General features: G+C 39.3%; 1 protein-coding gene across 1 annotated transcript in view; it reads left to right on the top strand.

The window, feature by feature from the left end:
• LOC112050365 (organic cation transporter protein) overlaps nucleotides 1-13,355 on the top strand; it is a 49,540-nt gene extending 36,185 nt beyond the window's left edge. The window contains exons 3-12 of the mRNA XM_024088618.2: nucleotides 4,380-4,569; nucleotides 6,115-6,244; nucleotides 6,835-6,963; nucleotides 7,532-7,724; nucleotides 8,136-8,241; nucleotides 8,658-8,908; nucleotides 9,393-9,472; nucleotides 9,699-9,874; nucleotides 10,505-10,677; nucleotides 11,331-13,355. Coding sequence (XP_023944386.1) covers nucleotides 4,380-4,569; nucleotides 6,115-6,244; nucleotides 6,835-6,963; nucleotides 7,532-7,724; nucleotides 8,136-8,241; nucleotides 8,658-8,908; nucleotides 9,393-9,472; nucleotides 9,699-9,874; nucleotides 10,505-10,677; nucleotides 11,331-11,490 — 1,588 coding nt within the window. The 3' untranslated portion in view covers nucleotides 11,491-13,355. The remainder of the gene's footprint in view (nucleotides 1-4,379; nucleotides 4,570-6,114; nucleotides 6,245-6,834; nucleotides 6,964-7,531; nucleotides 7,725-8,135; nucleotides 8,242-8,657; nucleotides 8,909-9,392; nucleotides 9,473-9,698; nucleotides 9,875-10,504; nucleotides 10,678-11,330) is intronic.
• The last annotated feature ends 4,900 nt before the right edge of the window (nucleotides 13,356-18,255 follow it).

Raw genomic sequence — 18,255 nt, 5'->3', positions numbered from 1 at the left:
ATCTTGATATGTATATGAGAAACTAGAGTTTGTATCACACTATATGAATTTTCTTTCCTTCTTATGGATGGCTTACCTTCATCTAAATTCCATTCTTCACCACTGATATGTACTTATTTACTTATCAGCTGGTACTAAAAACACTATTTTTTAATAACTGCATCATCATTATCAACCCATATTCAGCTCACTGCTGAGGTCGTGTCTCCTCTCAGAATGAGAGGGGTTAGGCCAATAGTCCACCACGCTGGCCCAATGCGAATTGTCAGACTTCACAAACGCGGAGAATTAAGAAAATTCTCTGGTATGCAGGTTTCCTCACGATGTTTTCCTTCACCGTTTGAAACACGTGATATTTAATTTCTTAAAATACACACAACTGCACAGTTGGAGGTGCATGCCCCGGACCGGATTCGAACCCACGCCCTCCGGAATCGGAGGCAGAGGTCACATACACTGGGTTATCACGGCTCTCATATGTATAATAACTGCATAAAATAATATAAAAATGAAAATTTGTCCCCGAATGCCATGAATTTATTAATTACACTCAATCAAGTCGTCAATATTCTCATTCTGTGCTCTTTCATTTAAGACCCCACTCGAGTATATTTGCAGACATTCGGTTGTTCTTCCCCACTTTCACTCCCACAACTTTTAAACGGTTTAACCGATTTTCATGAAATAGGTCTAAGAACACTCGCCCGTAAGTCACCTTTGATACAAAAAAAACCTAACGTCTTACGTCTATATACTGGTACTAGCGGACGCCCGCGACTTCGTCCGCGTAAATTTCGATGTCAACTTTACTACTACCCCTACCCTACCCTACCCCTACCCTACCCTACCCTACCCCTACCCTACCCTACCCCTACCCTATCCTACCCCTACCGTACCACTACCCTAACCCTACCCTACCCAACCCCTACATCTACCCTACCCCTACCCTACCCCACCCTACCCCTACCCCCACGCTACCCCTACCCTACTCCAAACCTACCCCTACCCTACCCCTACCTTACCTACACCCTACCCCCAACCTACCCCTACCCCCATCCTACCCCTACCCTCCCTGTACCCTGTCCCTTTCCTACCCCTATCGCAGACGTACCCCAATCTCACGCCTATCCTACCCCTACCCTACCACTTCCCTATCCTACCCGTACCTGTACCCTACCACTGCCTTACCTCTACCCCTACCCTACCACTACCCTAAACTCGGCCCTAAACCTACCCTACCCCTACACTACCCCTACGCTTCCCTACCCGTACCCTACCCTACCCTGTAACTTCTCTATCTTACTCCTACCCTTAGCAAAATCGGTCCAGTCCTTCGAGAGTAGTGGTATGACCAAGAGAAATAGACTTCTATGCTAATAATATAAAGAGGTAAAGTTCGTGTGGTTGTAGGAGGTAATCTCTGGATCTACTGGACCGATTTGGAAAATTGTTTTACCAATAGAAAGCTACGTTATTTGCGAGTGTCATAGGCTATGTTTCCCCATAGATCCCCATATTCACACGGGAACGGGAACTACGTAAATGAAAGCGCCGGGCGTCATATAGCGGAATTTCTGCGTCTTTTAGAAATTTTGTATTATCTCCGAAACTATTTAAGTAATTAACATACTGTAAAGGGCAAATCTTATCTCCATAATATCCTTGTGATTATTAAATAATTTATTTTAATAAGGATTAAAGTTTAGTTGTATAAATAATGACGTAAACCTAAGTATATAAAATTAATAATTTTTTAAACACAAAAGGTACTATATCTGCTAATATATAGAAGATAGATATATGGTGTCGCGGACTTTTTTGTAGAACTTTTAAAGATACATAAAGTCTCCATACATCAATTTCAATTTTACACAATAGTTAAGGCAGCGCATGCGAATAAGTCTGTTTAAAAGGATTTTCAGTCCGACCTGTATGACAAAAACTGTGATAACTCGGCTAATATATATGATACCAATATAAAATATAGCCTATAGCACTCCCCAATAATGTAGCATTCTACTGCTGAAAGAATTTTTAAAATCGGACCAGTAGTTCCGAAGATTACCCCATTTAAAAAATGTGACAAACTTACAAACTTTACCTCTTTATAATATTAGTATAGAAGTATAGATAAAGAAAATTTAAAAAAAAATCTGGGGTTCCGGCCCTAGATGCAAAGTGAGGATGAATTTTTTATCGTCTATCTATATTATCTATCGTCTATAGTTTATTTCAAATTTAAATTGTATCACTAAATTAAAACAATTGTATGATTGTGGGTAAGTAATATATACTCAAACAATCATATAAATTGTAAAATTTGCGCGCCATTTATATGGCAATACACTGTGACTTTATATTTTGTATGTCCATCTTGTATATTTATTAAGTGTATTAAGGCAAATAAAGTTCATTTCATTTCATTTCATTATCCCATGGTGTAGGGTATCGTAATCAGTATTTTTGTGCAATACATAACGGATTAAAGTGCTAACTTGATCTACGGAACCCTACACTGCTCGTGGCCGGACACGCACTCGGCCGGTTTTTTTATGAATTTTCAAAATATAATTTAATAGAATTTTCAAAAACTTTTAGGTATTTTTTCAAAGTTCAAAACGAAGATTTAGAAAAATGTGCAGAAAATTGCAATGTATTTAGAAAGGTTTTTGGACCTTTTATGATTTACTCAATCACGAATCAACGCATAAATATTACTCAAAAACACTCAACATAACTTTGCTAAAGCTTTGTTTGAAGTCTGGATTAATTTTAGATATTTACAACTTTAAGGAAAATCTAAACGCATTTATTCACCTAAGATAAAATGCTATTTAAGCTAGACCCTGGAATATTGATTCAAGGAAATGTTTTTCCTACTTACTGTTTATTTATAAGGAACCTAGATTTAAACAAAGTGTATTTTCTAATCTGAATAAAAATAATGATCTAATACTTAACAATAAGTCTTCCACGAAAGGCGAAGGATGACAATCGACAAAAAAAAATATAGGTTCATACAAAGACCAATTACAAAGCCCAATATAAGGAAAAGTTTGATATTTTCCTCATATATAAACAAGTAGATCCTACTAATATTATAAACGCGAAAGTTTTTATGGATGTTTGGATGTTTGTTACTCTTTAACGCCGCTACTACTGAAGCGATTTGGCTGAAATTTGGAATGGATATAGATTTTACTCTGAATTAACACATAGGCTACTTTTTATCCCGAAAAAATTCATGGTGTCCCGAGATTTGCGAAAACTGATGATTTTGATGATATGAATGTTTGTTACTCTTTCACGCCTCGACTACTTAACCGAATTAGCTGAAATTTGGTATTGAGATATATTATAATATGGATTAATACATAGGCTACTTTTAATCGCGGAAAAATCCATGATTCCCGAAGGATTTGTGAAACACCAAATTCCACGCGAACGAAGTCGCGGGCGTCCGCTAGTATCAAATACTTTAGAAATAAAACCTCTCAGATATAGCACAGCATACCAAATGAGGACTCCATGACTTGGAAAATATGACATATCAAACATTTGCGCGAATAATAGTAAACAGAAGCAAAAACCGTACGGTCGCGGTTCAAATAGATTGATGTCACAAAAAATAAATACAACGTTTTTCTTGCGCTGAAAAACTGACGGTTATTTCCTTTGAACTCCGGCAAAAAGCGTGAAATATTTTGCAATATTTATATCATGTAATTCCAAACAAAATGAAGCAATTGTTTTTAACATTGCAATGACTTCACCGACTTCCAAATCATTGAGGTTAGCAGTTCAACATATGTTTTGTGTTCAACAGCTGATGATCGTACACAAGGATTCTTGGACTCTCATCATCATCATCATTATCAACCCATATTTGGCTTTCTGCTGAGCTCGAGTCTTCTCTCACAATGAGAGGGGTTAGGCCAATAGTCCACCACGCTGGCCCAATGCAATGGCAGAGAATTAAGAAAATTCTCTGGAATGCAGGTTTCCTCACGATGTTTTTCCTTCACCGTTTGAGACACGTGATATTTAATTTCTAAAATGCACACAACTGAATAGTTGGAGGTGAATGCGCCGGACCGGAATCGCCGGAATCGGAGGTAGAGGTTATCACGGCACGGCTTTATAAATAAGGGAACAATTTTAAGACAACTGGTAAATGAAAGGTTGACGAATAATAGAAGCGAGTGGGAGAGATTGACACATTTTGCCTACCCAAACATAGTGGGATCCCACCTCCCACGCAGTGACCTCGCACCAGGCCTGACTCGAGCTCATCAGTGAGCCGAATAGGGATTGATAATGATGATTATGATATGTAAAAGAGGTAGTATTTTTTTAAATATTAATGATATCTTCTCCAGACGAGCGTTAGCAATACCACCGAAGACAGAAGGTCCGTTCGCTCACGACCGGTGTCACATGTACCAGGCTGACTGGACGCGCGCGCTGGCTGAGGGGCGGACCACGCCTGACGACGAGTGGCCCATCGTTCCCTGCACCAGCTGGGAGTACAACAGGAGTGATGTGCCATATGAAACTATCGCATCTCAGGTATGTTGGTAGAACCTGCCCCTGTAGCCAAGTGGTGCGTCGATTCTCTACGATCTTAAACGCTTCGAAAACTAGAAAATTGTATGGGTGTACAGGTTACTCTTATGGCCGTAATAAGTTAGGTTAGAATAAAACACTATGCAGTTACACAGTATGCGTCTTACCCGCACCACGTCACGGAACGCAAGTGTGGTACGACTTCTGTTTCGTTTCCCCGCGCCCGCACTCCGCACGCAGTGCTTGTAAGTTGCATACATTTATTATATGTTACAATGGGCATGACATTTACTATCGACAGGTCACGTGATCAAGATCTGTCATTCCAGGACCAAGATCAGATCTTGGTTTGACACGGCTACATTGGTAGTTCTCAATGGTTAGATTTCGGGTTCGATGCCCAATTAATTTAAGATTGAATGTTTTTAAATTGGCTCAGGTCTAGTCTAGCGGTTGGCTCTCGCTAGTTTCCATCCTACCAGCACAGATATATCGCCAAAGGATTTAGTTCTGGTATGATGCTGCGTATATACCATCATGCAATGGCGTAACTTACTGAGGCTCGTAGCAAATTCTATGGATAGTAATATACATAGCCTATAAATAGGTATAGGTAGCCTTCCTCGATAAATGGGCTATCTAACACTGAAAGTATTTTTCAAATCGAACCTGTTCCTGAGACTAGCGCGTTCAAGCAAACAAATTCTTCAGCTTTATAATTGGTATTAGTATAGATATTATAACTCTAATTTATTATTGAATATCAAATAAAGTGGAAAATTCGCTAACAACAGCTGCTCTCCCGTCGCTTTTCGGGCATTGGTGTGTCAAATAATTTTCGAATTATAATCGCAAAAGACAATCAATTTTTATTATGTGTTCGAGTGCCGATTTGTTGACGGATTTCTTATCATAGAAAATTAATTAACACCGCTGTAATTTTAACGAATCAAGAAAATAATGAGTTGAGCAAGTTTAAAGCAAAAGACCAAAAGGAAATCGGAAAGGGCAAAAGGAATCTCAGCAAGCGCGCTCCAGTTTCAACCTCATTGCTATTGCTTTTGATCAGGCTGTCGAGCATGATTATAGTTATATTATGAGCTCACTGTTGACTTGAAGATAACCATATTGTAGGTGATAGACTCACTCTTCACTTCTCTTAACTCTCTCTTATTTTCTCTTGAATCCATGCCACACTTTGCTTTAAGAAAGATTGAATTTTAAAAGCTTTATGATTTTTGTATAGGATAGGTAAAAGCGTCAGCTGTAGGGTTATCAATATCATGTTCTGTGGCAGGTAATCAGCGTTGCCTTGCCCCGATTTTTAAAACAATTTTAAATGTCACGCGTGGGTCAGGCTCTGTCCCGATTTTCGGGAATAACTCGTCCGTGGCGGGTGACTCTCACTTTTCAGACTATTGTTTGAAAAAACCCTTTTTTCACTCTAAGTTCCGACTTGGCAAAAAGGAAACATGGGGCAATGCTGCAGGTAATGGGCATTCGCAGAAAACCGCTCGATTCTATCATCGACTATTATTAATTTGACAGTTGGACTGGGTGTGCGAGAAGGACAACCTGCCAGCGACCGCGCAGGCTATCTTCTTCTGCGGGGCCATCGTTGGCGGGCTGGTGTTTGGGTGGATAGCTGACAAGTACGGCAGGATACCAGCGTTAGTTGGTAAGAAAAGTATTTTATAACAGACTGCCACGACTTTGCCAAAGTGGTAACCATCTATAAAAGCGGAATATACCACCATACATTGTTTTATTATATACCTAGGCATATCAAAGGGATTGGGCAGCGTTTTCGATGAAAACTCTCAGGAAAGTCCGACACTTCCAAGAAGTATCGTAATATTTCAACTAATTAACACAAAACTTTGGCAAAAAGGTATTGGACCTTTCTCATAAATCAATTAGTCCGTTTACTAGTTTTGCAATTTATCGCGAACAGACAGACAGCCGTATATTTAGTGGTAGGTAATAGAACTTATTTCTGCCTCCAAACACCATTACTTTGTTCCGGTCAGAAGAGTTGTCGGCAAAATTATTTATGCACTTGACGTCAGCATATTGAGGCACGTATGCCTCAAGGTTTCAGGCCTAAAGCAGTGGATGTTCTAAATGTTCTAAATGGCCATGTTCTAAATGAGTGCACACCATTTTATTATAGCCACTTAACATCAAATGGACCATGCTTTAAATTAACTCTGTTGGTTCATGCCATGCTTTAAATTGTTATATATTTTTTTAATTTTTGTATTCCAGGAACAAACTTGGTAGGCTTTGCTGCGGGGATAGCCACCGCGTTCTGTAACGCGTTCTGGTCGTTCGCGCTGTGCCGGTTCCTGGTGGGGCTGGCGTTTGACAACTGCTTCACCATGATGTATATTTTAGGTAAGGTTATAGGCTAATGGTCCGTGCAGATGAAAATCCTTCAGGCGTTCCGAGTTCTGTGTTCTACAGAACGTTTGTAACTTAATTAACATCGTACAGATAGCAGGCGGTCAGACTGCGCTGTTTTTTATCTGTGCAGTGCTATGAAGATACTTACATACATATTACATCCTACTAATATTGTAAACGCGAAAGTTTGTATGGATGTTTGGATGTTTGTAACTCTATAACGCCGCTATTACTGAAGCGATTTCGCTGAAATTTGGAATGGAAATAGATTTTACTCTGGATTAATACATATCCCGAAAAAATCCATGGTTTCCCGAGATTTGCGAAAACTGATGATTTTGATGATATGAATGTTTGTTACTCTTTCACGCCTCAACTACTGAACCGAATTAGCTGAAATTTAATATTAAGATATATTATAGCCTGGATTAACACATAGACTTCTTTTTATCCCGGAAACAGAACTCTTTCTGTCACCACGAGCGAATTAACAAACCCCTTAAAAGGCGATCTGATATTGTATTTTTTTGTATGAAGTATACCATAATTATGTTGACAGTTCTAGAATACGTGGGCCCGAAGTGGCGCACGTTCGTCGCCAACATGTCGATCGCGATCTTCTTCACGCTGGGCGCGAGTCTGCTGCCGTGGATCGCGCTGTGGGCGGCGGACTGGCGCCGGTATGCGCTGGGCATCAGCGCGCCCTTCATCATCGCTGCAGCCACGCCTTGGCTGGTGCCGGAGAGTGCCAGGTAACGTGTCGCTTGTGCCAACATGTCCTACGTCACCAACATGTCGTACGTCGCCAACATGTCGTACGTCAGAAACATGTACGTCACCAACATGTCGTACGTCACCAACATGTCGTACGTCACCAATATGTCGTACGTCGCCAACATGTCTAAAAAATCAGATTAATTAATTGATATTTTTACAATGTGCTTATTTTAACTTTTGATGATTAATAATAATCAGTCAATAATAAGTGTGTTGACCCCCCACCAGGTGGACTGACGACATCAAGTAAATCACAGGGATAAAGGCGGCTCAGTATAGTGATCCTATGTCCTGCAGTGGACGTCCATCGGATGATATGATGATCATGAATAAGTGTGAGGTATAGGTTCCAAAAATCATTGTTATATATTTTTCGTATTCTGCAGATGGTTGCTATCGCAGGGCAAGATCGACAAGGCAATGGTGATTATGAAGAAGTTCGAGAGAATCAACAAAACAAAGATACCTGACAAAGTATTAAATGAATTTACGGTAAGTATCTTTAGATGCCTGAAGGATCAACTAAAAATTAAAAACAAAACATACATAACAGCAATTACGTTTTCCACAAGCACAACAACCCTACTCAACTCCATTCCTACTTCAAATGATTAAACTGTAATGACGTGTCTATTTCGTCAACTAGACTGAATATTTTCCTATTTTAAACGCCACTTGTTATGTGTAAGTTGTTGTGGAATGGTCTGACGATTCCTCGGGTTTTATATAATGACAAAGCCAGCTCGACGAGAAATCCACTCCAGAAATGTCAACTCTCGGTGCAAACTACCTTGCACGCATAGCGCCGCAATATAGACCCGAGTGTCTCGGGATCGACAGGGTGAAACTAACGTACCCGAGTTTTCACGATATGCAGAATGAGTAACAAACTGTGTTTCTCTTTACAGGAGGCAACGCAGAAAGCTATCAAGGAATCCGAAGCTGAATCCAAAACCTATTCAGTGTTGGATATCTTCAGGACCCCCAGGCTTCGAAGAAACGCTTTACTCCTCATAGTCATTTGGATGGCAATATCCCTGGTCTTCGATGGCCACGTCAGGAACGTGGGGTCATTGGGTCTGGACATATTCCTGACCTTCACCATTGCGACCGCTACGGAGTTCCCTGCCGATACGTTCTTAACTGTTGTTTTGGATCGGTAAGATTTTAAAAAGTCTTGCAATAAATATATCTAGGCCTTTTTAAAATAGGGTATGTTTATGTTTCAAGTAGGTTGGGAGTTCTTAAAGGTATTGAATGATTGTTTCATTAGAAAGCTGATTTATAGCTTAACTATGTCACACCATAACCTGATAAGTCAATACGAAGGTATTAGAAGTGTTTTTGGGCTAGTAGATTCTGAACGTAAAGACCAAGTTTTTTAAAAGACTACTAAAGAAGCTATGTATGATCAAGATTTGCTAACAATACGCAGATATCAACATTTTCTTTAAATTCTGACTCTGTCTTTCAACTTTTTTGGACTATTTTCGGACTTCGGACAAACTCTTTTATTTCAGCCAGATATACCCGTATAATATAGCTGATATCATTAAATACTGGAAATAATTTATGCCCATTGTTCTTATTATCAAACAGGTTTATGTGCTTTATAGTTCAGTGATTATCTACTTGATTTTCAGTTGGGGCAGGCGATGGCTGGCCTGTGGGTCCATGGTTGTCAGTGGTATCTTCAGTCTACTGGCCACTGCTGTTCCTATTGGTAAATGATCTTTATTATTAGTAATAGAGGAAACTCCTGTCATATTGCGTTCCTAATTTGGAGCCTTTGATTCGATTGCGCTTCCCTATTTTCAACCCACATTAAACTCATAAACGGTGGCTAAACCGATTGACGGATCATGTCAAAGATATGATAATGTCCCTTTTGCCCTATATTGATCAATTGATTCGTCTATTCATCAATTATTTCCCTTCTTCACCTGCAGGGGGTCCGTCCGCGTCGCTGGCCATCCTGGGCCGGTTTGCCGTCAACATCTCGTACAACATCGGGCTGCAATACGCGGCCGAGCTGCTGCCTACCGTGGTAAGGGCGCAGGGAGTCGCGCTCATCCACATCATGGGATACGTGGCCTCCATTGTCGCGCCCTTCGTAGTGTACTTGGTAAGTACATGCGTACTGCCTAGTAAGTCATACTGTGCCGGTTCGCCGTCAACAACATCAGGCTGTACCACGTGGCCAAACTGCTGCAAGAGCTAGTGCTAATTTGGCTTAAAGGACAAGCCTTGCAAACCAAGGGAGCAGAAGAGCAAGCCTCTTGGATACGTTGCCTATTTATGAAATTTTCCATGGGTTCTCTCAAGCCTTAAAGGAGTGGGTATAGGTATACCACCCAACTCGCTTCTTCTTCTCTACTTTGGCTATATAATTTTCACTGAAAAAAATCTTGCAAGAGAGATTAAATGTTTCAAAACGGAATTCTTGGATATTTCATAGCTTAACTCAGGACTTGAAACATGGACCTCGTGACCCAAAACTATAAAGGAAAAGCTCATTCTATATTATCTCAACTCTCTCTCTCTCTCACTTGGTGCCCCCTCCGCAGTTTGGCGGACAATATTCGAAAAGGTTTCCTGTCTTCCACAATGCGTTTCAGTTGTGGTTAGTCGAGTCAGGTTTACTCTCTTATTCGGGTTCTCTTATTAACTTTCCAGGCATGATAAACCTTGGAAACGAAAACTTCATCTCAATAGTAAATGCCAAAGTACATATCGTATTATCATATCGTTTCAGGCCAACATATCTCCTGATCTGCCGCTGCTGATCCTGGGCGCGCTGGGCATCGCGGGCGGCATCCTCTGTCTGCTGCTGCCGGAGACCATGGACACGGAGATGCCGCAGACGTTGGCGGATGGAGAGAACTTCGGGATGGACCAGAGTTTCTGGGACATACCGTGTTTCCCCAGGTAATTTACACAATGACGAATATGCCTCTGACTGCCATTTCACCTGGGCTGTGATTCCGCTATTTTATACTCGTCGATGTAATATTCGCCTGTGACAAGTTTTATTAGAATATGAACTTCATTTATATGGGATGCCAAAAATAAAATGTCACAAATAAGTTGGCATGGAAGTGAGCGATGTCACATCGCTATCTTTTCAAAACGCAGGGATGATAAATGACAATGAAATCTAAGATGAAAGCGGAGTTATCTTGAAAGAGGTACAAGTTTTATTCTACCTATACCTCTGATAGTTTCGGAGTTTCTAAAAACATGGCTGTTGTATGATGAAAGACTGTGTTAGACACGGCTTATCTTACTCTTTCTTCAATTGTTCATACATTTCTGTAGATCGTGGTCCTTACATGATCCCATCCTCGAATCTCTCGAACGAGTCCCCTTTTTCCACTGGCTTCTATGTGTGGCCTTTTCGCTAGCATATAGAAATGTGTATTTTTATCTTCTGTCAGCTGGTTATTATACAGGGCATTTTAAATAATTTCACCAGGACTTACATTAAAAAAAATAGTCAAATATTTTTAATAAATGAAGGATAGATTTACACCTGAAAACAATTAAAAAAGTTAATAATAAAAAATTTTTTTTTATTACAGAAAAAAGAAAGAAACAATTTCACAAGACAAACACAATACACAATCAAATGAGAATCACTTCGTGAGGTCCTTGCCTGCCTCTGGATCCAGGGCATCCGTCAGAGCTTCCATCAGGTTATCCTCCAGGTCGACGAGGAGGAACCAAGAGAATGGAGTTTGATGTTGAAACACACAGGATACATGGATCTTAAAGAATTGGCTAAGTCAATGAATGTATGGAAAATTTTTTCCCTATTGGTAGTCACTGATTTTGCAATATTTTTGTCTAGCCGATAATATAAACTACTGAAAAGAACTTCAAATTGAAGCGTTAATGTCGGGAAATTAAGTGACTTTGCGTCGAACTTCGAAACTCAGTTTCTGTCTAAAGTAATTTTGCAAAGTTAATCTTTGAAAGTTGAAACCCAGTTTGTGGGCAAAGTGACGTTACAATAAAACTTTGAAACTCGGTTTCTGTGCACAGTAACTCTGCAATGAAACTTTGAAACTCAGTTTCTGTGCAAAGTGGATAGAAAAGTCCACTTTGTGATTATCCATCGTTTCAATCACAGTTTATGGCTGTAAAGAGCTTAATGCTTTACCATCATAGGGAATTATCGGCTAGATATTTCGAGCTAAGATCTGTGATGCTTTTCAAAGAAATTTCAAGAAATTTATCTGTGATCGGTAGCTAACTAGGTATATACTAGGTAGGTACGAACAGTGTTTGTGTTACCAACTTTATAAATGTAGTAGCTAACTGTTATACTAATAGATAGGTACGTACAGTGTTAGTGTTACCAACTTTGTATCTTTGAAAAGAAAAGTTGGAAGTTCTACGAAAGATCCCAAGCGATATGTGAAGAATCTCTTGGAAAGTACAAATCGGTAATTATTTGTGATTTTTGTTGTGTTTTTAATCCTACTGAATACGGTTTTAAAGAATATCTTTGAACAGTTAAGGAAATACATTGATCTATTATTTCTGTAAATTTTGTATTATCAACAAATATACCTGTAGGTATATTTGATGTTAATCAAAGTTTTTACCAAGACGTGAATATATTTTGTTGTTATTTCAAGTCGCAATCGGATAGCCTATTTTTTTATTTATTTATTTGATTTTTTATTCAAACTTCTTTATGACATCATAACGATAAGATCGTAATAAGTTAAAGGCGATCTCATCAGTGAGAGTGATATCTTCCAGTGAAAGATATGTGGTCGAATATATATTTTTTTTTCTATTAAAATTGCAATCTGAATGCGACTTGGGTTTTCACTCGTTGTTACTGTAATTTAATTCGTATATATAATGATTTAATTTAAGATGATTATGTACAATACAATTTTTAGTTATTGAGGAATATTATTTCTGTATTGTAAGTACTGTACATACTAGAGTACTGTACTGCAGTTAAAGTACATTAAGTAATTGTTATGATAGTAATGAAGTGAATTCTTGTTCCTTATAGATTAAAAAAAAAGTAGAATAAGAAGCAAGTATCAGATAATTCACATGGTGCTTTACGAGGCATTTGTTATGTTTACTATTATTAAAAATGAACTTTTACCAATAAAAAACAAAGATACTTATGTAAGTCGTAGTTGCAGCATTTTTAAATTTAACAGCTGCCTTTATTATGTGGTTAAAAGGCTTGATACAGATTATAATCTGGAATTCCGGATTATATTTCAAATACAGCCTACATGGTTCAAGTCGAACTTTGAAGTTCGATTTTTGGCACAAACCGCAAAAAACAGTTTTCGTGCAAAATTACTTAGCAACATTTTAAACTTTAGTTTATGAGCTAAAATTATTTAGCACCTATTTAACTTAACAAAAAATATTTAATCGCCTCATATCGCACCAGAATTTTCCTTAGGTTTATACCTGAAATTGTTGCATTAGAAGTAATAATTTATTTGTTGGTTTTAAAAATACTTCTCGGATGCCATTTTGTATATGTTTTGGTTCAAAATTGTCATAAATAAAAAGGTTCTGTGATAATAATAATAATGTGATTAAATATCATAGAATGTTAAGTTTGTTTTATTTGACTCATTTATTTTACTTTACAATTATTATTAAACTAGTGGACGCCCGGACTTCTTCCGCCCTAAGACCTCTTTAATCCAACCCTTACCGTAGTATCGCTGTAAAAATGGAGTAACTTCTCCCGTTTTCCCAATGTTTTCCTTCACTGCTCTGCTCCTATTGATCGTAGCGTGATGAAAAGTATACTGTAACCTGCCCAGGAGTGTGAAGAATAATTGTACCAAGTTTCGTTAAAATCCGTAGAGTAGTTTTTATTTCTATAACGAACATACAGACAGACACACGAAGATTTTCTGATTGCATTTTTGGCATCAGTATCGATCACTAAGGCATAACTCTCTAAAGCAGTCTTGTGTATTATCTAAAAGGTGAGGTACCTAGTAAGTGAAAAAGAACACAAGTCCTACCACAGAATCGTTGGGTCCTACATGATTCTCCACAGATCTCACTAATCTAATTAACGGAAATACCAACGCCTCTCTGAGGTCCGAGACTCAAAGGTGAGCGAAGTTTCTTCAAACGGTCAAAAACTCCGACAGACACTGACAGAACTTTTTCTCGTTTGCTGAATAAGAGCAGAGACCAAGCCTACAGTGTAACACTTTGTAGGATATGTAAATAACATGTCCTACAAAGTGCCGTCCAGTTTGTATCAACGTAACGCCGATGGACGTCCACTAAAACACAGTCCTGTCTGTGTGTCCTGTGATGTCCTCGGTCCTCCTAGTGAGGGGTCGACCAACACAGCGGTTTCCATACCTACCAACGTCCATCGGCTCTCCGAACTGTGTGTGTTACCTGCCCATTGCCACTTGAGTTTCGCGAGTCGCGGATTTCGCGTTTTGGTTGGTCTGTGGATCTCCTCATTTCTGTTTCGATCACGCAGAGAAATTCCAAGCATAACTCGCTCCATCGCCCGCTGAGTGACTTTGAGCCTTCTAATAAGTTATAGTTAGCAACCAAGTCTCAGATCATGGTAGGTCATGGGCCCGTAATTACATCGGCAAATATGCCCTTCAGATCGGTAACCAAGTCTCAGTTCCGTAAGTCCTGGGCCCGTAATTACATCGGCAACTATGCCCTGCAGATCGGTAACCAAGTCTCAGTTCCGTAGGTCATGGGCCCGTAATTATCCATGCCCAGATCGGAGCACACCAATGCTGCTTGGTGGTACTTCCTCGACGAACATTCAGCTGAACATCAGGACGTGGCATCATGGCGGCAAAAATTTAACATGCGCTGTGTCTAGTTTATCTTATCAATCTACGTCAACGGGAGATAACTGGTGTGCTATAGTATTATGTTATTTGTTTTAATTGTTGACATTAATTAATATTTATTTGTTACTATTTATTTGCAATGTTTTTTACCTGACTGCCGGTTATAAAATGCTGATTAAGTAGGATTAGGTAGGAATTTGACGGCCTCCGTGGCGCAGTGGTATGCACGGTGGATTTACAAGACGGAGGTCCTGGGTTCAATCCCCGGCTGGGCAGATTGAGATTTTCTTAATTTGTTCAGGTCTGGCTGGTGGGAGGCTTCGGCCGTGGCTAGTTACCACCCTACCGGCAAAGACGTACCGCCAAGCGATTTAGCGTTCCGGTACGATGCCGTGTAGAAACCAAAAAGGTGTGTGGATTTTCATCCTCCTTCTAACAAGTTAGCCCGCTTCCATCTTAGACTGCATCATCACTTACCATCAGGTGAGATTGTAGTCAAGGGCTAACTTGTAAAGAATAAAAAAAAAAAAAAAAAAATCATGCTGTCATGCTGGCTGGTGGAAGGCTTCAGCCGTGGCTAGTAACCACCCTACCGGCAAAGACGTACCGCCAAGCGATTTAGCGTTCCGGTACGATGTCGTGTAGACACGGAAAGGGGTGTGGGTTTTCGTCCTCCTCCTAACAAGTTAGCCCGCTTCCATCTTAGATTGCATCATCACATACCATCAGATGAGACTGTAGTCAAGGGCTAACTTGTAAAGAATAAAAAAAATGCTATTTCTTTCTCTCTCCATGTTCCTCATTACTGAGGGTGACATAACACACATTCACGACTATATTCGCACAATGTCGCTCGGCTTTTTGCGACTTGCAGAGTGTCGTGTACTTTTTTCGAAAGTGGTGCTCGGATTTGGCCTGACAAACCCTGCCTGGGGCATGCACCTCCAACTTTTCAGTTGTAAATATCACATGTCTCAAACGATGAAAGAAAAAATTATTAGGAAACCTGCCTACCTGAGATTTTTCTTAATTATAGGTGTGTGCAGTCTGCGAAAGGAGAGGTCATATCCGACTCCGACTCCGGAGGGTGTGGGTTCAAATCCGGTTCGGGGCATGCACCTCCAACTTTTCAGTTGTGTGCATTTTAATAAATTAAATATCACGTGTCAACTGGTGAAGGAAACACATCGTGAGGAAACCTGCATACCAGAGACTTTTCTTAATTGTCTGCGTGTGTGAAGTCTGCCAATCCGCTTTAGGCCAGCGTGGTGGCCTATTGGCCTAACCCCTCCCATTCTGAGAGGAGACTCGAGCAGTGATCCGAATTTGGATTTCTAATGATGAACCCATCGAGCTACGTCCATATAAACGTTGAAAATGCGGTATGTCTGGCTTTTCAGGCTCGCTGTCTATTAATAAAACAAACGCGTTGAGTTGAGAGTCACTCATTTATGTACGCAGCTGTAGAACTATTATTAGGGTCTTATTATATATCTACTTAGGGCGAGCTATAGAATAATAAAACTTTACGACAGATCGATAAGACAAGTCGATAAGTCAAAGATATTATTGTATCTTCTTCTCCAATTAAGGTCCGTATCCGTATAAGTGATCCGAATAATAGACTACAACTCTGAGTGCACACAAAACTCTGTCCGAATCACGACTCGAACCCGGGATCCCGTGATCCAAAGCCTCTGTAGTCGGACATATTTTTAAAGCTTTGACGTAAGCTATATAATACATCTGTGATAAGTATAAGTATAGTACAACATTCATTTAATTATATGGATGATAAATAATTATAATAAAAGTGTCTTAAAAGACTGGCAATGACAAATAAAAGGATTTAATTTTAATGTAATATAATGATAAAACCAAATCAAATAAACTGAAGTAACTTGCAGGCCTATTTACTTATCTTATTCTATTAACACCTTCGAAAAAACCTTCGTTTGAAGAGCCGATGGACGTTGGGGTCCTAAGGTGCTGGAATGGCGACCCCGCGCCGGAAAGCGCAGTGTTGGGCGACCCCCCACTAGGTGGACCGAGGATATCAAGCGGGTTGCAGGAAGCTGCTGGATGCTGGCGGCTCGAGATCGTTGTGCTTGGAGGTCCATGCAAGTGGCCTATGTCCAGCAGTGGACGTCTATCGGCTGATAAGGTAAGGGATTCTATTAACAACCATATTAACATCAAATCAATAATAACGGCATTTTTCTTATTCTATAAAGCTTACTGTTAATGAAATATTGATTAGTTAGCAACCAATCTATACTAATATTATAAAGCTGAAGAGTTTGTTTGTTTGTTTGAACGCGCTAATCTCAGGGACTACTAGTCCGATTTAAAAAAGTTTTTTTAAAAATTCAGTGTTAGATAGCCCATTTAGCGAGGCTAGGCTAGGAAACCACGCAGGTGACACCCCGCGGCGTCAGCTAGCTATTCCATAAAGCTTATTGTTCATGAAATTTTTGTTCATTAGTTTATTACAAATTAATAATTAACACGAAATCACGAGTCTTAAAAATCAATAGTTGGTAATCGTACCATTGACCACTAAAATTACAGTCAGGGAATAAACCAGCAGGCCTATTCACTATTTTGGTCTTTATTATCAACCTATTAAAATAAACATCAAATCAAATGAGAAATGTCATCTACCTATACTGTATGATATCCACCAGAAGGCACCGGATGACATTTGTTACAACATATATAAATTTAAGTTTGTGTCATGACCAAACGTCAAAGATAGTGAATTAGCCTGCAACTGAGTGCCTAGTGGGAGTTTTGAATATTTTCATACTGTTACTATCGCGTTGACGTAAACGCGTAATTATATGGAATAGAAACAGTTGTGCAGTAGTGCCATTAGATAGCAATGTTTCAATTCCTTAGAAATTCGCGTTTACGTTAACGCGATAGTAACAGTATCTAACTGCAACTAGGCCCTCTGATGGTAATTTTCATTTAAAAAACGTGATCGTCACGAAGATTCAAAGTCCGGTCCATTTCTTATGAACTCTATGGTGACAAATAAAGATCCATTCACGCTAATTATTAATCGATATACAATGAAGCAATGCAATGTTCGTTCGCTTCTTCACATAAAAGAAATATATGGTACTAGATATGCCCTGCAGTTTCACTCGCATAGATCCTGGCGATAAGTCATCATTATTATTCATCATCAAGATGAAGATAGATTCCTGACCATAATCTATCTCTAAGCCAAATTTTATTAAAATCGATTCATTATTTTAGGAGTTCATCGCGGATTAAATGGAATAGACGATATTTTTATGGACGATTAAGTATGCTGCGATTGTAAAAACTTCTACTACCCTGTGTAAGTCAACCTAAAGCATACAAGGAGCTGTAAAACATCGTGTGCCGGAAATATTTTGATTACGTAATACTACACTGAATAAATACACCAAAACACAATAATTACTCCAACCCAAATTAGGTTTTGTCGCCAAGCAACACGCAATCAAGCCACTTTATACTTTATGAACTTGGACTGTAAGATTCAAATTCCATTTGTACTTTATATGTATTGCCGAGTAAAACTATGCTAACTGACAAATATGAGTTTTGAAACATGTTTACGAGTAAATATGAGTTGATGATCTTTTGTATCGAGCTGCCCGAATTTGAAGAC

Source organism: Bicyclus anynana, chromosome 8, assembly GCF_947172395.1.
Source record: "Bicyclus anynana chromosome 8, ilBicAnyn1.1, whole genome shotgun sequence".
NCBI lineage: Eukaryota > Metazoa > Arthropoda > Insecta > Lepidoptera > Nymphalidae > Bicyclus > Bicyclus anynana.
This window is presented reverse-complemented; position numbering and strand designations above follow the sequence as displayed.